The sequence below is a fragment of the Salvelinus alpinus genome, chromosome 8, assembly GCF_045679555.1.
Source record: "Salvelinus alpinus chromosome 8, SLU_Salpinus.1, whole genome shotgun sequence".
Taxonomy (NCBI): domain Eukaryota; kingdom Metazoa; phylum Chordata; class Actinopteri; order Salmoniformes; family Salmonidae; genus Salvelinus; species Salvelinus alpinus.
Window position 1 is genome coordinate 84922788 of NC_092093.1, and position 19945 is coordinate 84942732.

The 19945-nt window shown below is 44.4% G+C and overlaps 1 protein-coding gene across 11 annotated transcripts in view; it reads right to left on the reverse strand.

The window, feature by feature from the left end:
* LOC139583801 (protein scribble homolog) overlaps positions 1-19945 on the reverse strand; it is a 135682-nt gene that overhangs the window by 75649 nt on the left and 40088 nt on the right. For all 11 annotated transcript variants that reach the window (XM_071415274.1, XM_071415275.1, XM_071415281.1 and 8 more), the window contains exon 2: positions 5164-5281. In XM_071415274.1, the coding sequence (XP_071271375.1) occupies positions 5164-5281 (118 nt within the window). The remainder of the gene's footprint in view (positions 1-5163; positions 5282-19945) is intronic.

Consider the following 19945-nt stretch of genomic DNA (forward strand, 5'->3'; position numbering starts at 1 on the left):
TCTGTAAACGCACCAGCCAGCTGGTCTGCGCATGCTCTGAGGAAGCAGCCGGGGATGCCATCTGGGCCTGCAGCCTTGCGAGGGTTAACGCGTTTAAATGTTTTACTCACGTTGGCTACAGTGAAGGAGAGCCCGCAGGTTTTGGTTGTGGCACTGTATTGTCCTCAAAGTGAGCAAAAAAGTTGTTTAGTCTGTCTGGGAGCAAGGCATTGTGATCCGCGACGGGGCTGGTTTTTCTTTTGTAGTCCGTGATTGACTGTAGACCCTGCCACATACCTCTTGTGTCTGAGCCGTTGAATTGCGGATCTACTTTGTCTCTATACTGACGCTTAGCTTGTTTGATTGCCTTGCGGAGGGAATAGCTACACTGTTTGTATTCGGTCATGTTTCCGGTCACCTTGCCCTGATTAAAAGCAGTGGTTCGCGCGTTCAGTTTTGCGCGAATGCTGCCATCAATCCACGGTTTCTGGTTGGGGAATGTTTTAACAGACGTGGTGGGTACAACATCACCGATGCACTTGTTAATAAACTCGCACACCGAATCAGCGTATTCGTCAATGTTGTTGTTCGCCGCAATGCGGAACATATCCCAGTCCACGTGATCGAAGCAATCTTGAAGCCCGATTTGTCGGACCAGCGTTGAACAGACCTGAGCGCAGGTGCTTCCTGTTTTAGGTTCTGTCTATAGGCTGGGAGCAACAAAATGGAGTCGTGGTCAGCTTTTCCGAAGGGAGGGCGGGGGAGGGCCTTATATGCGTTGCGGAAGTTAGAATAACAGTGGTCTAGGGTTTTGCCAGCCCTGGTAGCACAATCGATATGTTGATAGAATTTGGGAGCCTTGTTTTCAGATTAGCCTTGTTAAAATCCCCGGCTACAATAAATGCAGCCTCAGGATATGTGGTTTCCAGTTTACATAGAGTCCAATGAAGTTCTTTCAGGGCCGTCGATGTGTCTGCTTAGGGGGGAATATACACGACTGTGATTATGATCGAAGAGAATTCTCTTGGTAGATAACGCGGTCGGCATTTGATTGTGAGGAATTCTAAAGGACTTGAGTTCCTGCATGTTGTTATGATCACACCACGTCTCGTTAATCATAAGGCTAATCATAAGGCATACACCCCCGCCCTTCTTCTTACCAGAGAGATGCTTGTTTCTGTCGGCGCGATGCGTGAAGAAACCAGATGGCTGTACCGACTCAGATAGCGTGTCTCGAGTGAGCCATGTTTCCGTGAAACAAAGAAGTTTACAGTCTCGGATGTCTCTCTGGAATGCTATCCTTGCTCGGATTTCGTCTACCTTGTTGTCAAGAGACTGGACATTGGCGAGTAGTATGCTAGGGAGTGGAACGCGATGTGCCCGTCTACGGAGCCTGACCAGAAGACCGCTCCGTCTGCCCCTTCTACGGCGTCGTTGTTTTGGGTCGCCGGCTGGGATCCGATCCATTGTCCTGGATGGTAGACCAAACAGAGGATCTGCTTCGGGAAAGTCGTATTCCTGGTCGTAATGTTGGTGAGTTGACGTTGCTCTTATATCCACTAGTTCCTCCCGACTGTATGTAATAAAACCTAAGATTACCTGGGGTAACAATGTAAGAAATAACACATAAAAAAACTAAATACTGCATAGTTTGCTAGGAATGCGAAGCGAGGCGGTCATCTCTGGCGCCGGAAGTCTGAAACATATCAAGAACTTTGAACGTTTCTTCAAGTGCAGTCGCAAAACCATCAAGCGCTATGATGAAACTGGCTCTCATGAGGACCGCCACAGGAAAGGAAGAACCAGAGTTACCTCTTCTGCAGAGGATAAGTTCATTAGAGTTACCAGCCTCAGAAATTGCAGCCCAAATAAATGCTTCAGAGTTCAAGTAACAGACACATCTCAGCATCAACTGTTCAGAGGAGACTGCGTGAATCAGGCATTCATGGTCGATTTGCTGCAAAGAAACCACTACTAAAGGACACCACTAAGAAAATACTTGCTTTGGCCAAGAAACACGAGCAATGGACATTAGACCGGTAGAAATCTGTCCTTTGGTCTGATGAGTCCAAATTTGAGATTTTTGGTTTCAACCGCCGTGTCTTTGTGAGACGCAGAGTAGGTGAAAGGATGATCTCCGCATGTGTGGTTCCCATGGAGGAGGTGGTGTGATGGTGTGGGGGTGCTTTGCTGGTGATACGGTCGGATTTATTTCGAATTCAAGGCACACTTAACCAGCACGGCTACCGCAACATTCTGCAGCAATACGCCATCACATGTGGTTTGCGCTTAGTACCCGCTATCATTTGTTTTTCAACAGGACAATGACCCAACACACCTCCAATGTGTAAGGGCTATTTGACCAAGAAGGAGAGTGATGGAGTTCTGCATCAGATGACCTGACCTCCACAATCACCCGACCTCAACCCAATTGACGCGGTTTGGAATGAGTTGGACCGCAGAGTGAAGGAAAAGCACCTAACAAGTGCTCAGCATATGTGGGAACTCCTTCAAGACTGTTAAAAAGCATTCCCGGTGAAGCTGGTTGAGAGAATGCCAAGAGTGTGCAAAGCTGTCAAGGTAAAGGGTGGCTACTTTGAAGAATCTCAAATATAAAATATATTTTGATGTTGAATGAGTAGGTGTGTCCAAACTTTTGACTGGTACTGTAAGTATTGAGACCCTTTGCTATGAGACTCGGAAGGTTCACCTTCCAACCGGACAATGACCCTAAGCACACAGCCAAGACAACGCAGGAGTGGATTCGGGACAGGTCTCAATGTCCTTGAGTGGCCCAGCCAGAACCCGATCAAACATCTCTGGAGAGACCTGAAAATAGCTGTGCAGCAACGCTACCCATCCAACCTGACAGAGCCTTAGAGGATCTGCAGAGAAGAATGGGAGAAACTCCCCAAATACAGGTGTGCCAAGCTTGTAGTGTCATACCCAAGAAGACTCGAGGCTGTAATCGCTGCCAAAGGTGCTTCAACAAAGTACTGAGTAAAGGGTCTGAATACTTATGTAAATGTAGTATCATTTAAAAAAAAAATATATATATATATATACACACAGTGGGGAGAACAAGTATTTGATACACTGCCGATTTTGCAGGTTTTCCTACTTACAAAGCATGTAGAGGTCTGTAATTTTTATCATAGGTACACTTCAACTATGAGAGACGGAATCTAAAACAAAAATCCAGAAAATCACATTGTATGATTTTTAAATAATTAATTTGCATTTTATTGCATGACATAAGTATTTGATACATCAGAAAAGCAGAACTTAATATTTGGTACAGAAACCTTTGTTTGCAATTACAGAGATCATACGTTTCCTGTAGTTCTTGACTAGGTTTGCACACACTGCAGCAGGGATTTTGGCCCACTCCTCCCTACAGATCTTCTCCAGATCCTTCAGGTTTCGGGGCTGTCGCTGGGCAATACGGACTTTCAGCTCCCTCCAAAGATTTTCTATTGGGTTCAGGTCTGGAGACTGGCTAGGCCACTCCAGGACCTTGAGATGCTTCTTACGGAGCCACTCCTTAGTTGCCATGGCTGTGTGTTTCGTGTCGTTGTCATGCTGGAAGACCCAGCCACGACCCATCTTCAATGCTCTTACTGAGGGAAGGAGGTTGTTGGCCAAGATCTCGCGATACATGGCCCCATCCATCCTCCCCTCAATACGGTGCAGTCGTCCTGTCCCCTTTGCAGAAAAGCATCCCCAAAGAATGATGTTTCCACCTCCATGCTTCACGGTTGGGATGGTGTTCTTGGGGTTGTACTCATACTTCTTCTTCCTCCAAACACGGCAAGTGGAGTTAGACCAAAAAGCTCTATTTTTGTCTCATCAGACCACATGACCTTCTCCCATTCCTCCTCTGGATCATCCAGATGGTCATTGGCAAACTTCAGACAGGCCTGGACATGCACTGGCTTAAGCAGGGGGACCTTGCGTGCGCTGCAGGATTTTAATCCATGACGGCGTAGTGTGTTACTAATGGTTTTCTTTGAGACTGTGGTCCCAGCTCTCTTCAGGTCATTGACCAGGTCCTGCCGTGTAGTTCTGGGCTGATCCCTCACCTTCCTCATGATCATTGATGCCCCACGAGGTGAAATCTTGCATGGAGCCCCCAGACCGAGGGTGATTGACCGTCATCTTGAACTTCTTCCATTTTCTAATAATTTAACTTTGCTTGTCTATGTTCATGTGTTCTGGATATTTCAGTATACGTATGTAATTCTCTGTAGATTGCGTTAATGTGTAATGTACTCATGCTTCATCTATATATATATATATTTGCAAATATTTCTAAAAAACAGTTTTCGCTTTGTCATTATGGTGTGCTGTGTCTATATTGATGATTGGGGGGGAAAAAACATTTGAATCCATTTTAGAATAAGGCTGTAATGTAAAAAAAAAAAAAAAAAAAAAAAAAAAAAAATGTGGAAAGGGTGAAGGGGTCTGAATACTTTCCGAATGTACAGCTGTGTCTGTCCGGAGCTCACTGGTGCAGCTAGCGCGAGCTGCCGGGACGTAGCCTACCCAGATTATAGTTGCTAAAATGTTCCACGTTTGTTGCAGATAGCCAGAGCGATTGAAGAACATGAACAAACCTCCGTGCGTAGACAAATGTGTTTCATAAGATATTTATGTATAATCAGGATATTTTCTACCTGCAATGTTTTTATTTTATTAAAACATATGGTATGTTTATATATGGAAAAATAAGTTTTACATTTCGACCAATCGATTGGAAAGAACAGATGACTCTCGATCGACTAAGATTTTATTTTGTCGGGGACAGCCCTAGTTTCTATTGGTCTATTAGACTTTTTGCCTGCTTGCTTGCATTTTGTTAAGCTTGTCTGCCCATGAACGCAGGTTTTTGCTCTAGGTCTTACTTTGTTGGTTCTCTGTAAGGGATGTTTTGCAGCATTTTAGATGTATTACTGGGTGGTTAAAATAGGTGTCTGTTTATGGTGGTAATTTGCACGCACGTCTGCTGTATGCTGGTTTTGAACCTGGTTTTGACCCCAGCAGAGGGGGCTGCAGACCGCCGGACCACCTGTTTGTGTGTGTGTGTGTGTGTGTGTGTGTGTGTGTGTGTGTGTGTGTGTGTGTGTGTGTGTGTGTGTGTGTGTGTGTGTGTGTGTGTGTGTGTGTGCGCGCAAGCGCACGTACCGTTTCTGGAAATGTCAAGCTCCACCAGCTGCATGAAGTTGGCCACCTCAGGAGGGAGCCTCTGGATCTCATTGTCACTCAGACCCAGTTTCCGCAGGTTCAGAAGTCTGAAGAAAGGCTAAAGAGACAGAAGAACACTGGGTTAGGACAACAAAGCCTTGACAAAGAACAATTGAGGTGGACTAACATCAGCTTTTTAATAAATAACAGCACTGGAAAAATGACATCACCAAGCCATTTAGTAGCGTTGGCATATCTAAACTCGACTGGGTTAGGACACTTTCCATCTGCATCACATAGCCTATGCTGTACCCAAACGTTAAACTCAACATTGGTCAATGAGATCAAAGAGTTGATCGAGGACGCATGTGAACGCAAAAGGGTTGGGATAAATCGACTACGTCGCGCTGTTTACCAGAAAAGTTAGTGTTGAACTTTTGATGCAGTGCATGCTCTCACAAGGTGCGATTTATATGAACAATCAGCGCATCTCATTTCCCTCCACTCCATCAGCACACCACAGGTTGCACACACAGAACTACACACATATCCCTGTAGGTTTACCAGGGCAGGCCTACATCTTTCAAAAATATTTACTTCAATTCCATCAACACGTCCCTTAAACCCCTCCTTGTATCACCATGGCAACGGCAGCCCCCCCAAAAAACAGTGGCTTTGGATAGGAGAGCTCTGCTCGGGCTGTGCTACCAAGTATTTTCACAAGAGGCTGGTTGTTGGATTCAGAACATACCTCCAGCAGGCAAGACCGGGCGGCTAGGCGGGCAGACGGTGTGTCCTCCGCTGCTAGCTACACCGCCTGGAAGGCAGGCACAGGGAACGGGTCCAAAACTATGCAGCTATTAACTCGTCAAGCCTCCCACTGCAGCCACAGAGGGCCAGTGTCCTACCCTGGTACGCCAGGGCAATGAGGGAATCATAGCAATAACACACTCAGACACCATAGACGGGTTGCCCGACAACGTAACGACAACGGTGTGCGCACATTGCATAGGCAAAAGGCTGGGTTATGATTCTGAAGGGTCAGATAGCAACAACGACAAGAAGATGCCATGTGGGGAATCATAGGTGGCTTGTCTCAGCGAGTTGCATCTTGTTTTTGATACCATGTCTTGTTTTGAGGTGTGTTGACTCACGTCACATCTATGCTAATATGGCTCAAATCCACTAGCTAGCTAACCAACAATTGTAACAATGTATTTGAGAGACAACAAGTACCTTATTGTGTAAATGTATTTATGTTTTCAATAAACATTGAGGCAAAATATAGTTGACATAATCCTATAATTGTAAGTCAACCCTGTCTGTTTCCGGCCTCTTGGAAGCACGCGCATCGGTTTTGCAGGTAAACATCCCAGCCATCTATGGTAGCGGGGCAATGAGGACAAAGTGAGCGAACTCAGATTCTTAAACAGGAATCCATGATTCAGAATCAGAGCACATTCCGAGCCGTCAGAGGACATGAAGCCTGAACCCAAAGTCAACCTAGACAGACACAACTTAGTGACATCTTGGATGCCCTTGAGTGAAAGGCAGATCTTTGTGTGTGTCACGAAACCCAACAGTTTGACTTGCTTGAAGTGAAAATCAATTTCGGTGTCCCAACTGGCACCCTATTCCGTATATAGTGCACTAATTTTGACCAGGCGCCATTGGGCTCTGGTGAAAAGTGGAGCACTATATAGGGGAATGGGGTGCCAGTTGGGACAGAACCAATATGACATGCTAGGAGACAGCTCTACAATTACACTGCCAGAGGGACAAAGGATGCTGCAGCTCTGCTCTTCACTGACACACGCTTCCTCTTCTCTTAGTCAGTGTATATTGTATTTGCCTGGGATCGGGTGGTGAGCTGCACTCTCTCCCCTAGGAGTGTTTGTGCGATAGTGTGAGAGTGTGTGTGGCAGAGAGAGAGATGTTGTGGTGGCGTACGGTGGCTCTGTCGGGTGACTGGTATCAGGAAGAGAAAATAGGAGCCAGGGGACTGGCTGAGTCCCAAATCAGCCCCTTCCCCTCGCCCCTTGAGCTGGGACAATAAACCGAAAATTGTCAACACCGACCACTTATCGCAGGCATTTTGCTGATATAGTTCATTATGATAAGTAGCCTATACTAGATATGATTGTTAATGGGCCAATTGATCGCTACAACTATCAAACTAGTAGTAGTTTAAAAGATGATTATATAATTTTTTTATGGTGGTGCACACGGTTAGAAACTTGTCGTTCTATGTACTGCTATAGAAATATGGATTATCGCCCAAAGCTGAGGGAGTGAAAATGGAGGGTGTAGGGGCTAATTAGACCCTCCAATAGCCACTTTGACCGAGCCAGCAATGCTGCTGGCTTCAGAGCGAAGTGGAATCCCATAAGGCACAGCGTTATTTGAGTTTACATTTGTTTTATTATTTAAAAGTGAAACATGAATTGCATGTGTCTTGAAGTTGATAACAAGTTGGTAGGGGCGAGGGGGTGGTTTGGGATTCACTGTCTGTGACCTCCCCCAGACCCAGATGGGAGATGGGCCCAGAGAAAGCAGCCGCACACTGCTGGCACACACACATTTACACACACAAAACACAGGTGCACACACACGACACACACCCCTCCTGTACCCCTCGACATTGACTCGGTACCCCTATATTGTTACATTGTGTTACTTTTTATTTTTTACTTTAGTTTATTTAGTCAATATTTTAACTATTTATTGAACTGCATTGTTGGTTAAGGCCCTGCAAGTAAGCATTTCACAGTAAGGTCTACACCTGTTATATTCGACGCATATGACAAATAATATTTGATTTGACACACACACACACACACACACACACACACACAACACAGGTCTTCAAGTTCAGAGTCGTTTTCTGCCAACCAGACAGACAGACATTCAACAGGAGTCAAGTAAGTTCATGGGCAGAGACAGAGACATTTGTTTAAGCATTCCCATACCAACCACTTGAGTCAGGAAAACAACAGGACACCAAAACAGAGAGAAGGGGGGTGGGAACTAATCCATGCGAGACCATATCAATTTAGATTAAAGCCTCAATACATTCCCCTTCCCTTCTCTCAGAGGGTCTGTCCAAAATGGCACCCTATTCCATTAAGAGCATTTATTTTGACCCGAGCCATTGTGGCTCTGGTCAAAAATAGTGTACTACATACGGACTAGGGGTGCAATTTGGGACACAACCAGTGTCTGCAGAGCTCAGTGACAGCAGGCCATGTAATACAATCAGTCCTCTGAATGGACAAAGACGGCCATTCAGTCTGCTGCAGAGTGGCTAGTCGAGTTTGACCATGTCAACTTTTGTGCTATGGTGATGTACTCATAAACGATGGTATCACATCCTATTGGCAAAACATAAACAAATCAATTCTGCTAAACCACCATTGGGCTATAGCGCCAAATCGCATGCTACAACTGGAAGAATCATGACAAAAGATAATGTTGTTGAACGCCTGGGCAGAGGCTAAGTGCAGGGAAATCTTTTTGAATATTCCTTTTTGGTTGAGCTTCAGGATGGAACAGGTGTGTGTGTGTGTGTGTGTGTGTGTGTGTGTGTGTGTGTGTGTGTGTGTGTGTCTCGCACACATGATGGAGCAAAGTGACACTGAACCGATGAGGAACGGGCTCTCATACCGTTGTGAGTTAGGCTATAAATCATGGGCTCGATAGAAACAAAGTTGACCTTCAGAACTGGATAATAATTGCTTTATTTGCCTCATCCTCCTCTCTTAATAAGCCATTGTTTGTTCCATCTTTCATAAAGCTGTGATTGCGTCTATAGGCCTAGGCTAATCTCAGACTTTCATTCTTGTTCTTTCTTTAAAGCGGCAACTTTAGGACAACAGTACCTTCTTAGGCTATTAGAACATACAGTGGTTCTTCCTTTAAAGTTGTGTCGTACTGCAGCACAGCTTGCGGGCTGCGGCAGAATTCTATGTCACGTTATTTACAGTTGAAGTCGAAAGTTTACATACACTAAGGTTGGAGTCATTAAAACTCGTTTTTCAACCACTCCACTAATGTCTTGTTAACAAACTATAGTTTTGGCAAGTCGGTTAGGACATCTACTTTGTGCATGACAAGTCATTTTTCCAACAATTGTTTACAGCATCTTCACAAGGTCCTTTGCTGTTGTTCTGGGATTGATTTGCACTTTTCGCACCAAAGTACGATCATCTCTAGGAGACAGAATGTGTCTCCTTCCTGAGCGGTATGACAGCTGCGTGGTCTCATGCTGTTTATACTTGCGTACTATTGTTAGTACAGATGCATGTGTGACCTTCAGGCGTTTGGAAATTGCTCCCACGGATGAACCAGACTTGTGGAGGTCTACAATTTTCTTTCGGAGGTCTTGGCTGATTTCTTTTGATTTTCTCGTGATGTCAAGCAAAGAGGCACTGAGTTTGAAGGTAGGCCTTGAAATACATCCACAGGTACACCTCCAGTTGACTCAAATGATGTCGATTAGCCTATCATAAACTTCTAAAGCCATGACATAATTTTCTGTAATTTTCCAAGCTGTTTAAAGGCACAGTCAACTTAGTGTATGTAAACTTCTGACCCACTGGAATTGTGATACAGTGAAATAATCTGTCTGTAAACAATTGTTGGAAAAATGACTTGTGTTTGCACAAAGTAGATGTCCTAACCGACTTGCCAAAACGAAATTTGTGGAGTGGTTGAAAAACAAGTTTTAATGACTCCAACCTAAGTGTATGTAAACTTCTGACTTCAACTGTACAGACATACATAAAATTGATCAGAAATACAGTGTATACATTGTTAATGTTGTAAATGACTATTGTAGCTGGAAACGGCAGATTCTTTATGGAATATCTACATAGGAGTACAGAGGCCCATTATCAGCAACCATCACTCCTGTGTTCCAATGTGTTGTGTTTGCTAATCCAAGTTTATAATTTTAAAAAGGCTACTTGATCATTAGAAAACCCTTTTGCAATTATGTTAGCACAGCCTAGAAGGCCAGCATCCCGGAGTCGCCTCTTCACTGTTGACGTTGAGACTGGTGTTTTGCTTGTACTGTTTAATGAAGCTGCCAGTTAAGGACTTGTGAGGGGTCTATTTCTCAAACTAAACACTCTAATGTACTTGTCCTCTTGCTCTGTTGTGCTCTGAGGCCTCCCACTCCTTTTTCTATTCTGGTTAGAGCCAGTTTGCGCTGTTCTGTGAAGGGAGTAGTACACAGCGTTGTACGAGATCTTCAGTTTTTTGGCAATTTCTCGCATGGAACAGCCTTAGTTTTTCAGAACAAGAATAGACTGATGCGTTTCAGAAGAAAGTACTTTGTTTCTGGACATTTTGAGCCTGTAATCAAACCCACAAATGCTGATGCTCCAGATACTCAACAAGTCTAAAGAAAGCCCGTTTTATTGCTCCTTTAAATAAGCACGTCCTGCAGGCCCAGGCATGGATCAAAGCTGGCGAAACATTCAATGACGGCATCTTCACAGAGGAATCTACCATGGCCCTTGAGCAATTTGTAAAAAATTGCTACAGAAAAAAAGATCAAGCAAGCCGAGTCCCAAGCATCCCTTTAAACTCCATGTGTGGGGGGAAATTTCTCGGCAGGAACCAGGCCCATAGGCTACTATTCAGGGATTTTTCAGCCATGCATGGATTTCTTTCTTAAGCTTAAAATGTATATATTTTTGAAATTCATGTTGGGCTATTCAAACAACTTTTTAGAGCCCAGTCCTATTCATATCAAATGGAGAGACAATGGAATAGTTAAGGAGTGTTCGTTATAAAAAATGTATAGTTTAAGCCTATAAGGCCCATGCATCCGACAGAGCGAGCAAAACAAGATTCTCTGACAGGACATTTAGTGCTTTTTTGGTGGGATTCTCCACTCTGTCTAGCCTACATTTCTATCCTGTGCTCTTTAGGCCTATATAACATATGCTATTTATTGAAATAGGCTATAGCAGATAGGAATAGGTAGATTACTCGGGAATGCTGCCTTGCCATGCACTTCCCGACTCAGTCAAGCTCAAATAGGCTAAGCTAGCTATACCTGCGCCAAAACTCAAGTATTTTTCATCCTATAGCTTGTTCTTAATCTTCTTTATAAATAGTGAGCCAACATGTTTTCAGAACTTTCCTTTACATGACTGTTATAAACTAGTTCTCATGGCTTCCTCTTGTCCCTCTGCAGCAGGTATGGTGAGTAATATGCTAGGAACATCGATCGGCATGCAATAAAACCACAGTACCGAAATACATACAGAATCGTAAGAATCTTAATACATACCATATCGGCACCTCAGTATCGTGATATCGTATCCTGAGGTACCTTGCAATTCCCTGCTCTAGATGTGCTCTGATGCAGCAGAGGGCACTGTGGCACAACTGTACACACCGGGGTAAAGCTCCCCTGAATTCCCTTGGTACAAATCTAGGCTCAGCTTCACCTCAAACCTAATCTTAACCATTAGTAGGGATAATGCTAAACTGACCCACGATCAGCGTCTCGGGGCAACTTCACATCCTCACTTTGCCAGGAGAGGTAGGACTAGATGAGTCTCATGAAGTCAGTCCAACAAAAAAGCTGATGCCACTGATGTTGAAATGCCACTGACTGTACCACGCCAAACATGTTGCTAGATTCCTGCAGGAGTACGTGATAAATACAGACAGTGTGTGAAATAGCCTCTGTAGAGCAGGAGAGAACCATTGATCTACAGTTAGTGTGTTTACTGTGTAGTCGGTCATTCAGTCAGTGACACCTGGCCACCCATGAGAGGCCGGTGACAGAAGTGCATGGCTGAAGTGTGTGAGAGCACCCCATGGGACCAGTGTGTGTGTGTGTGTGCGACTGTGCGTGTGGCTACGTGACAGACATGCGGGCTCTGGGAGGGTCCTATCTGCACTTCACACAGAAACACAGCTACAGTCTGTGCCCCGCTTGGCTTACTGACACCCCTCTCAGGGGCACAGTCTGTGTGTGTGTGTGTGTGTGTGTGTGTGTGTGTGTGTGTGTGTGTGAGAGAGAGAGGGCGTTTCCTTGCCCTCAGAGACTAATTCCTTGAGGGCAGCCATAGAACACAGCTGATTTCATTTGAGCGTGTGTGTATTTAGCCTGGGTTTTCCTATTGCAGATGGACATAAAACGTTCAGAGCTGCATGAGCAATTATTTATTCGTCAGTACACACACAGCTTGCACTGTTTACAGAGGCTTATCACTGAGGGCGGTTAGGCTAGCTAGTAGCTACTATAGGTGAGGCACTGAGTGGAGAACTGTTCATGTGAATATTTATGTGTACGAGAGTCGGTTCATGTTTTAGTGTGTGTTTATGTGTGCTGGAACAAAGCTGTAAACCCGCGGGGAGAAATGAGTGTGTGTGTGTGTGTGTGTGTTTGTTTGTGTATTGTGAATGCAAGGCCCATAGCCTAATGAGGAAGTCGGGGAGCAGCCACTACCCCAAAGACAACGGTGTTGCACAGAGGACATGCGCGTGTGTCTGTCAGTATGTTGACTATCACAGTCGTTTCCAAGCACAAATTAGCTGTGGGGTGACTTGGGAGCCTGTTAGAAGATACCTCTCACCTGGGGTGTATTCATTAGCGCACCCAGTATTTAAACAGTTATGCAACAGAAAACAGAAAAACAAGAGTGTCCTATTGGACAAATTCAGTCAGTCCCCCCCTGTTTTGGTCCATTTGTTTCCTTTTGGTTCTTAGTGATCAGGCCCTAGACACAAGAGGTATACCCCAGACTGCCTTTCACAACCCTAAACAAAAGTCAACCAGGGTAAAGAGAGTTAGAGAGATATGCAGTGAGAGATGGAGCGACAGAGTAAGGTATGTATGTTGAGTAAAGGTGCGATGCTGAGCTGAAGCTCCATGGACAGAGGCATCAGTGTTCCAGTCAAGTGACTTCATTTATCCTCCGGATGCTGTCCAATCAAACCCTTACACACAGAGCTCCGGTGGCCTGTAATGTACAAGAGACCAATGAAAACCCAGACAGATCTGCAGCATGCTGTGGTTGCCCTAAAATGTATGGATTGTTGCCCCAAAGTTATGAATATAGAGAAACCCAAACTCACTGTTGAGCCCAGATTTGCAATCAACATCATTTTGAGTGGAAAAACCATAGAGATAGATAAATTCAGCTAAAAAATAAACGTCCTCTGTGTTAATTTTCAGCAAACTTAACATGTATAAATATTTGTAAGAACATAACCAAATTCAACAACTGAGACAAACTGAACAAGTTCCACAGACATGTGACTAAAAGAAAAGTAATAATGTGTCCCTGAACAAAGGGGGGGGGTCAAAATCAGTCAGTATCTGGTGTGGCCACCAGCTGCATTAAGTACTGCATTGCATTTCCTACTCATGGACTGCACCAGATTTGCCAGTTCTTGCTGTGAGATGTTACCCCACTCTTCCACCAAGGCGCCTGCAAGTTCCCGGACATTTCTGTGGGGAATGGCCCTAGCCTTCACCTTCCGATCCAACAGATCCCAGACGTGCTCAATGGGATTGAGATCTGGGCTCTTCGCTGGCCATGGCAGAACACTGACATTCCTGTCTTGCAGGAAATCACGAGCAGTATGGCTGGTGGCATTGTCATGCTGGAGGGTCATGTCAGGATGAGCCTGCAGGAAGGGTACCACATGAGGGAGGAGTTGTTGTTGTTGCCATCCTGTACCAGGTGTGATGTTCGGATGTACCGATCCTGTTCAGGTGTTGTTACACGTGGTCTGCCGCTGCGAGGACAATCAGCTGTACGTCCTGTCTCCATGCAGCGCTGTCTTAGGCATCTCACAGTACGGACATTGCAATTTATTGCCCTGGCCACATCTGCAGTCCTCATGCCTCCTTGCAGCATGCCTAAGGCACGTTCACGCAGATGAGTAGGGACCCTGGGCTTCCTTCTTTTTGTGTTTTTCAGAATCAGTAGAAAGGCCTCTTTAGTGTCCTATGTTTTCATAACTGTGACCTTGATTGCCTACCGTCTGTAAGCTGTTAGTGTCTTAACGACCGTTCCACAGGTGCATGTTCATTAATTGTTTATGGTTCATTGAACAAGCATGGGAAAGTGTTTAAACCCTTTACAATGAAGAAGTTATTTGGATTTTTACGAATTATCTTTGAAAGACAGGGTCCTGAAAAGGGGACGTTTTTTTTTCTGAGTACAGATTCATCTCGATGGATTAACTAGGAGATCAAGTGGGGCACAATTCATAGAAAGGACACCTTTTCAAGCTGAGAATTACATAGCATTAATATTATCCCTCACTCTTCTTCTCTCTCCGTTCCTCTTTTTCAACGGGGAATGGACTGCACACTAGATGGTGTTGTCTATTCACTCTGCTCCATCTCCTAGTTAATCCAGTGCCAAACACTGCTCCACTACTGCCGATCCCATCCTAACCACACACACACACACACACACACACACACACACACACCTGGAGTGAGGGGCATAAAAATGGGGTGGGTGGCAGAGGGAGGGAGGCAGGGGAACAAATGCTTTTGTGATGGCCTCTTCTTTCAGGACCCTGGCTGAATGGAAGAGAAAATAGAAAAGCAGCTCTGGGAGGATTTGGTTGAGTGAGTAACTTGGCCAGTCACTTGAATAGGAGGCCCCATGTCATGACAGCACTCAATGTTCCCTCAAAAACATTTTCGGCACAAAGCAAACTTCAGGTCTGCTGTGCGCAAACTTGAATGTTGTGAAAATTCTGTGCCACTTCCAGCGTGCGTTTACTGTGAACACTGAGGCTGTACCCGCTTTAAGTTACAGTTGTAACAGTGGCCAAGTAGGCTACTGTGTCTATTTGACAATAATTTAGGCTTACCAGAGTGGCCTACCATCAAACACATCCCACTTTAACATGGAAATAGCTGTTCTATCATTCAGCCTACTGTAGCAGCCAATGTGTGGTGTTCAATGTAGGGCTTGACCTGTTAACCTTCACAAGGAGGAGACTAAAAATGCTGTGTTGTTTGATTCAAGAAACCACTTTACAAAATAGAATGCATTATTCCAGAGAATCTGACAAATTATGCTACCCTCTGCCTATTGGCTACTTAGCTTATATAAGCCGGTCTCAAAATACAACACAACCCCTTTTAAGAAAAATAAAGACTCCTAGAAATGCACAAGCTTTGTGCTCTTGTAGGATGCAATCACTCCCCTATTGCGGACTACAAATGATCTATAACTGGTTTAATAACTCACTAACTAGCAAAAGATATGAACGCGTGCTTACACGCAGCTCTCGCTATGATCTCAAAACAAGTGCATCTACTCATGACCGCTCATGCTGTAAACACAGTCCTGTTCAAAGTAAATGGCACAGATCCATATATGGCAATGGTCTATTTCCATATAGACCTACTGTTTGTACCTTCAGACACCTACTCTGATTGTTTATGCAGCACAGGTCTGTGTACAGCACGAGCTGAGTAGTGCGTGCCAATGCAATAGAATCGTACTATTGCATAGGCAGAACTATTGTGTTCTGCCTATAACAAAATCTCTTGCATAGTTTGTTTTGTTATGTTGCATTGAAAGTGCCTAATATTGCATTGCTTCGATCCCAATGGCCACAGTAAAGGGAAACATTGATAGTGTTAACAGGGAAAACTCTAGAACAGTTGTCACCAAACTTTTCTAAGTCTAGATCACCGAGTTAAAATGCAAGCAGAGATCTACCGCTCAATTTATTTTAAACATTACTTAAAAGGTGTAAGAAATTAAAAACAGTCCTGTGGTAATGAGGTTTTTTAAGTAAGCTATAGGCCCAATACATTATTCCGCATGTTGGCTTTGCTTGAATTGCCCTGCCAATGCAGTGACATTTTATTATTTGAGTTAGGCTATATGATCACACCTGTAATAGATCCGTTGTTGTATTACGTGTCAGTCACAGCTAAGTGAGCATACATTATATTTTTTTACATTTAAAAAAAAGTTTTTTTACTGGGCTGACAGTTTTTGAATCTGATGTTCAGTCTCAGCGGAGGGAGACTGCAGCAGACCGAGCGTCCGCCTCAACATCCGCTCTCCCTTTCCTCCACTGACGCAAAAAGGGACACGGTCTTCCAACTGATGGCGAAATTTGAGTCGTGCCTCATGCACAAATTCATGTTGTTATTCCTATGAACAGAGAAAGTGAAATATTCCTACATATTAAATATGCCGCTAATAACAACGCAAGCCTATAGATACACTTTCCTACTCGTTCATTACTGCTGCAGTGCTTGCTGAGCGGAAATAGGAAGAACGTGCATTTTATGGCTTATAAAAGTGTTGACAGTGCCGAGGAAGAATTTAAACATGAATTCCATCAAAACAGCAGCTCTTTGCTGTATTAATTGACAGTGTCTCTCTAGTCCTGGTTTTAAACGTTTTGAAATATCATAGTATCAACTTTATTGTAGCTTTCTTTTATGCCTGTTACGTTACTGCAGACACGGTACTCTGAGTTATGCGATTGGCCAGCGGTAGGCCTATAGTGCACTTGATTAGCTCTCTGGGCCTGCCAGGAAGGTAGAGTTTGTATCTTCAGACACATGCAATGGTTCAAAATGGCAACAGTTCGACCTAGCCGGCGCGCAGGGCAGCTGAAATTGGGTGCACCTACTGCGAACAGCCCAAGACCCCCAAAAAATTATATTAACACAAGGCTTTATCAATGGGTTTTTACAGAAATGTTTGGCGATGGACTTGGAATGCCTTGGAGATGGACCAGTCGATCGGTTGGTGACCACAGCGATAGTTTGCTGTAACTGCACTAGTATTTTTCCTTCATAGCTTGTTCACCATCTTTTTAAATAGGGAGCCAGTTTTCAGCCATTTTATTTCTGTGAGACTTTTTCCTGTTTTTTTTTTTATTTTATTTTACCGTTATTTTACCAGGTAAGTTGACTGAGAACACATTCTCATTTGCAGCAACGACCTGGGGAATAGTTACAGGGGAGAGGAGGGGGATGAATAAGCCAATTGTAAACTGGGGATTATTAGGTGACCGTGATGGTTGAGGGCCAGATTGGGAATTTAGCCAGGACACCGGGGTTAACACCCCTACTCTTACGATAAGTGCCATGGGATCTTTAATGACCTCAGAGAGTCAGGACACCCTAACATCCTGTTTTGCCTTTTGCCTCAGGCACCTTCCCAAATCAGCTTTGGGTGTGCGGTAGATTCTACCTAATTTCTATGACTGATCAAAACTCATTATCATGGCTCTCTCTTGTCCCTTTGGAGCAGATATATGGTGAGCAATACATATAGAATCGTGAAAATCGCAATACATAGCATATCGGCACCTAAGTATCGCGATTATAACGGATCGTGAGGTCCCGGCCCTACTAGAATGGTGCTAACTGGGAAATAACAAAGAGGAACACTGTCTCTGAAAGAAACTCAGCAGGTGTCTGAAACTCATGTGAATGCATGGGTGTGTCCCAAGTGGCATACCATATTCCTTACATAGTGCACAACTTTTTACCAGAGCACTATGGGCCGTGGTCAAAAGTAGTGTACTATAAAGGGAATAGGGGTGCCTTTGGACGCTCACCATGAGTCCTCTCTCTTTAGTCCAATATCTCAATCACGTGTTTGACTTAAATTAAGTTGATACATGATCCATAATCAACAAGAATGCTATAATAGAAGAGGCATTGCCAACGCCTGTCTGTAGCGTGATAGTGGAGTAACGGGGGGTTAAATAGTTCCACTGCTGTGCTGTTACAACAGGGTCTCGTTGTGTGCCCCTCCCCTCACTCCACAGGGAATGAAACCAAAAGCCCCAGCTACACATCAATGAAGCCCCTACCCATCTACCACCCCTCCTCCTTCCACTCCCTGGCCTAGCTCCTCCACCTCAATTTTACTTGGGCTTTAGGGACAAAGGGTGAGCGGACAGCCCCATACAGAGCAGTCTGTCACAGGGCGGCCCACTCTCTCTTCCCTCCCACCGATTGAGCTGGGGGATTCCTCCATTGTTCAGAGAGGGCAGGAGGAGGGGGGGAAGAATGGTCTGGAAGTGGAGGGATGAGGGGGATGAGGGGGACTTGAAAGACAGGAGGACAAAAAGGAAAGCATGACTAAGAAGAGGAGAGGGATAGAGAGGAGAGAGGGCAAGAGAGAGGAATGGTGGATTATTAATGAAGAGAGGATGGTAAACAATGGGGTTCCCACAGGGGAGGTGCTCTCTGGTCATGCTGCTTAGCGTTTGTTTTGAACCCTAAGCCATGACTAAACACAAGATATGCCTACATGTTTTTTCCTTAGCACAACACAATCTGCCCGGGGAAAACTGAACTCCAGCGTCATATTTAAAAAGTATCTCAGAGTAGCACAGCTGATGAATAATCTTATTCATTATGATCTAAAAGTCTAAACTGATCCTAGATCAACACTCCTACTCTGAGAAGCTTTATGGATTCGGGCCCCAGTCTGATCGGGTTGTGGTCAGGAAAAACGTATTTTACTGGGAAAAACAGTAATACGTCCCCATGAGGTCCCCCCTCTTGGTCTGTGCTAAGTGGTTCAGCCCAAGGCTAAATCCCTCCCATGTTGACAGTGTTCAGTGGTTTAGTGATGCTAGTGGCATCACCTCTATTAACCTAACCGTTCCTCTGCCTCAAACCTCAACCACCCCCCCCCCACACACATACTCCCTGTGTGTCAGTAAGTGCAGGTGTGTGTATATAATCTACTGTACACATGGGTCCACAAACAAACCTGTTGTATTTGTTAACACAATACGGCATGTGCATTTCATTTAAGACAGCGTATCTTAATCACATTAGCCTCATCGTGCACATCTCGGCACGCGATCCTCAGGCTACACAAACTGAACATGGCCACAGAGGGCAATCAGGCCACTGTGTGTGTAAATATATATATATATATATATATATATAGTCTGTACTAAGGATGTAACGATTCACATTGGTCCCCGGTTCAAATGTTTAAGATGAGTGCATCGGTCTGCGGGACCCCAAACCGATCCAAATATAGCATGAGTCGGTCCGAAAATCTATTAAAAGTTCCAAAAATACCTAATATATTATGACAACTGATGCGTCCTCTCCTTCAGTGTCGAACTAAGCATTGTAACTGTGTTGACAGTCATTCATCTACAAGTACTTCTGCATGCCGAACAACCCATGCAATATCAGCAGCCTAGTCAAACTGTGTCCTGTGGTGCGCTGCTTGCAACGCTGACCAACACCTTCAGTATTCGAATGTTTGTCAAATGACTAGTTAGTTGAGTGACTAATTTAACTTGCTAGGTTGTTATCAAATGTGCTGTTAAATTGTGTTTTACAAGAATAAAGTAGCCTAAGCTACAGCCCGAGACAACTCATCTGGCCATAGCCTACCTGCTGATCGTTACATTGCGTAGGTTAGATTCAATTTGTATTAGAAATAGTTTTGGTAGTTTTGCGTTAAAGCATCCGTGTATATAAGATAATAATAAGATAATTGTGTAGTCTAGAGTAATTGTCGAGGTAACCTAGCCAGTTAGAGGTTACCTAGCCAGCTACACTTTCAAACAAAGTCAACAACGCAGCCACTGCTAGCTAGCCTATTTCACCAGCCAGCAGTACTATATCATTTTAGTCAATAAGATTTTTTGCAACGTAAGCTTAACTTTCTGAACATTCGAGACGTGTAGTCCACTTGTCATTCCAATCTCCTTTGCATTAGCGTAGCCTCTTCTGTAGCCTGTCAACTATGTGTCTGTCTATCCCTGTTCTCTC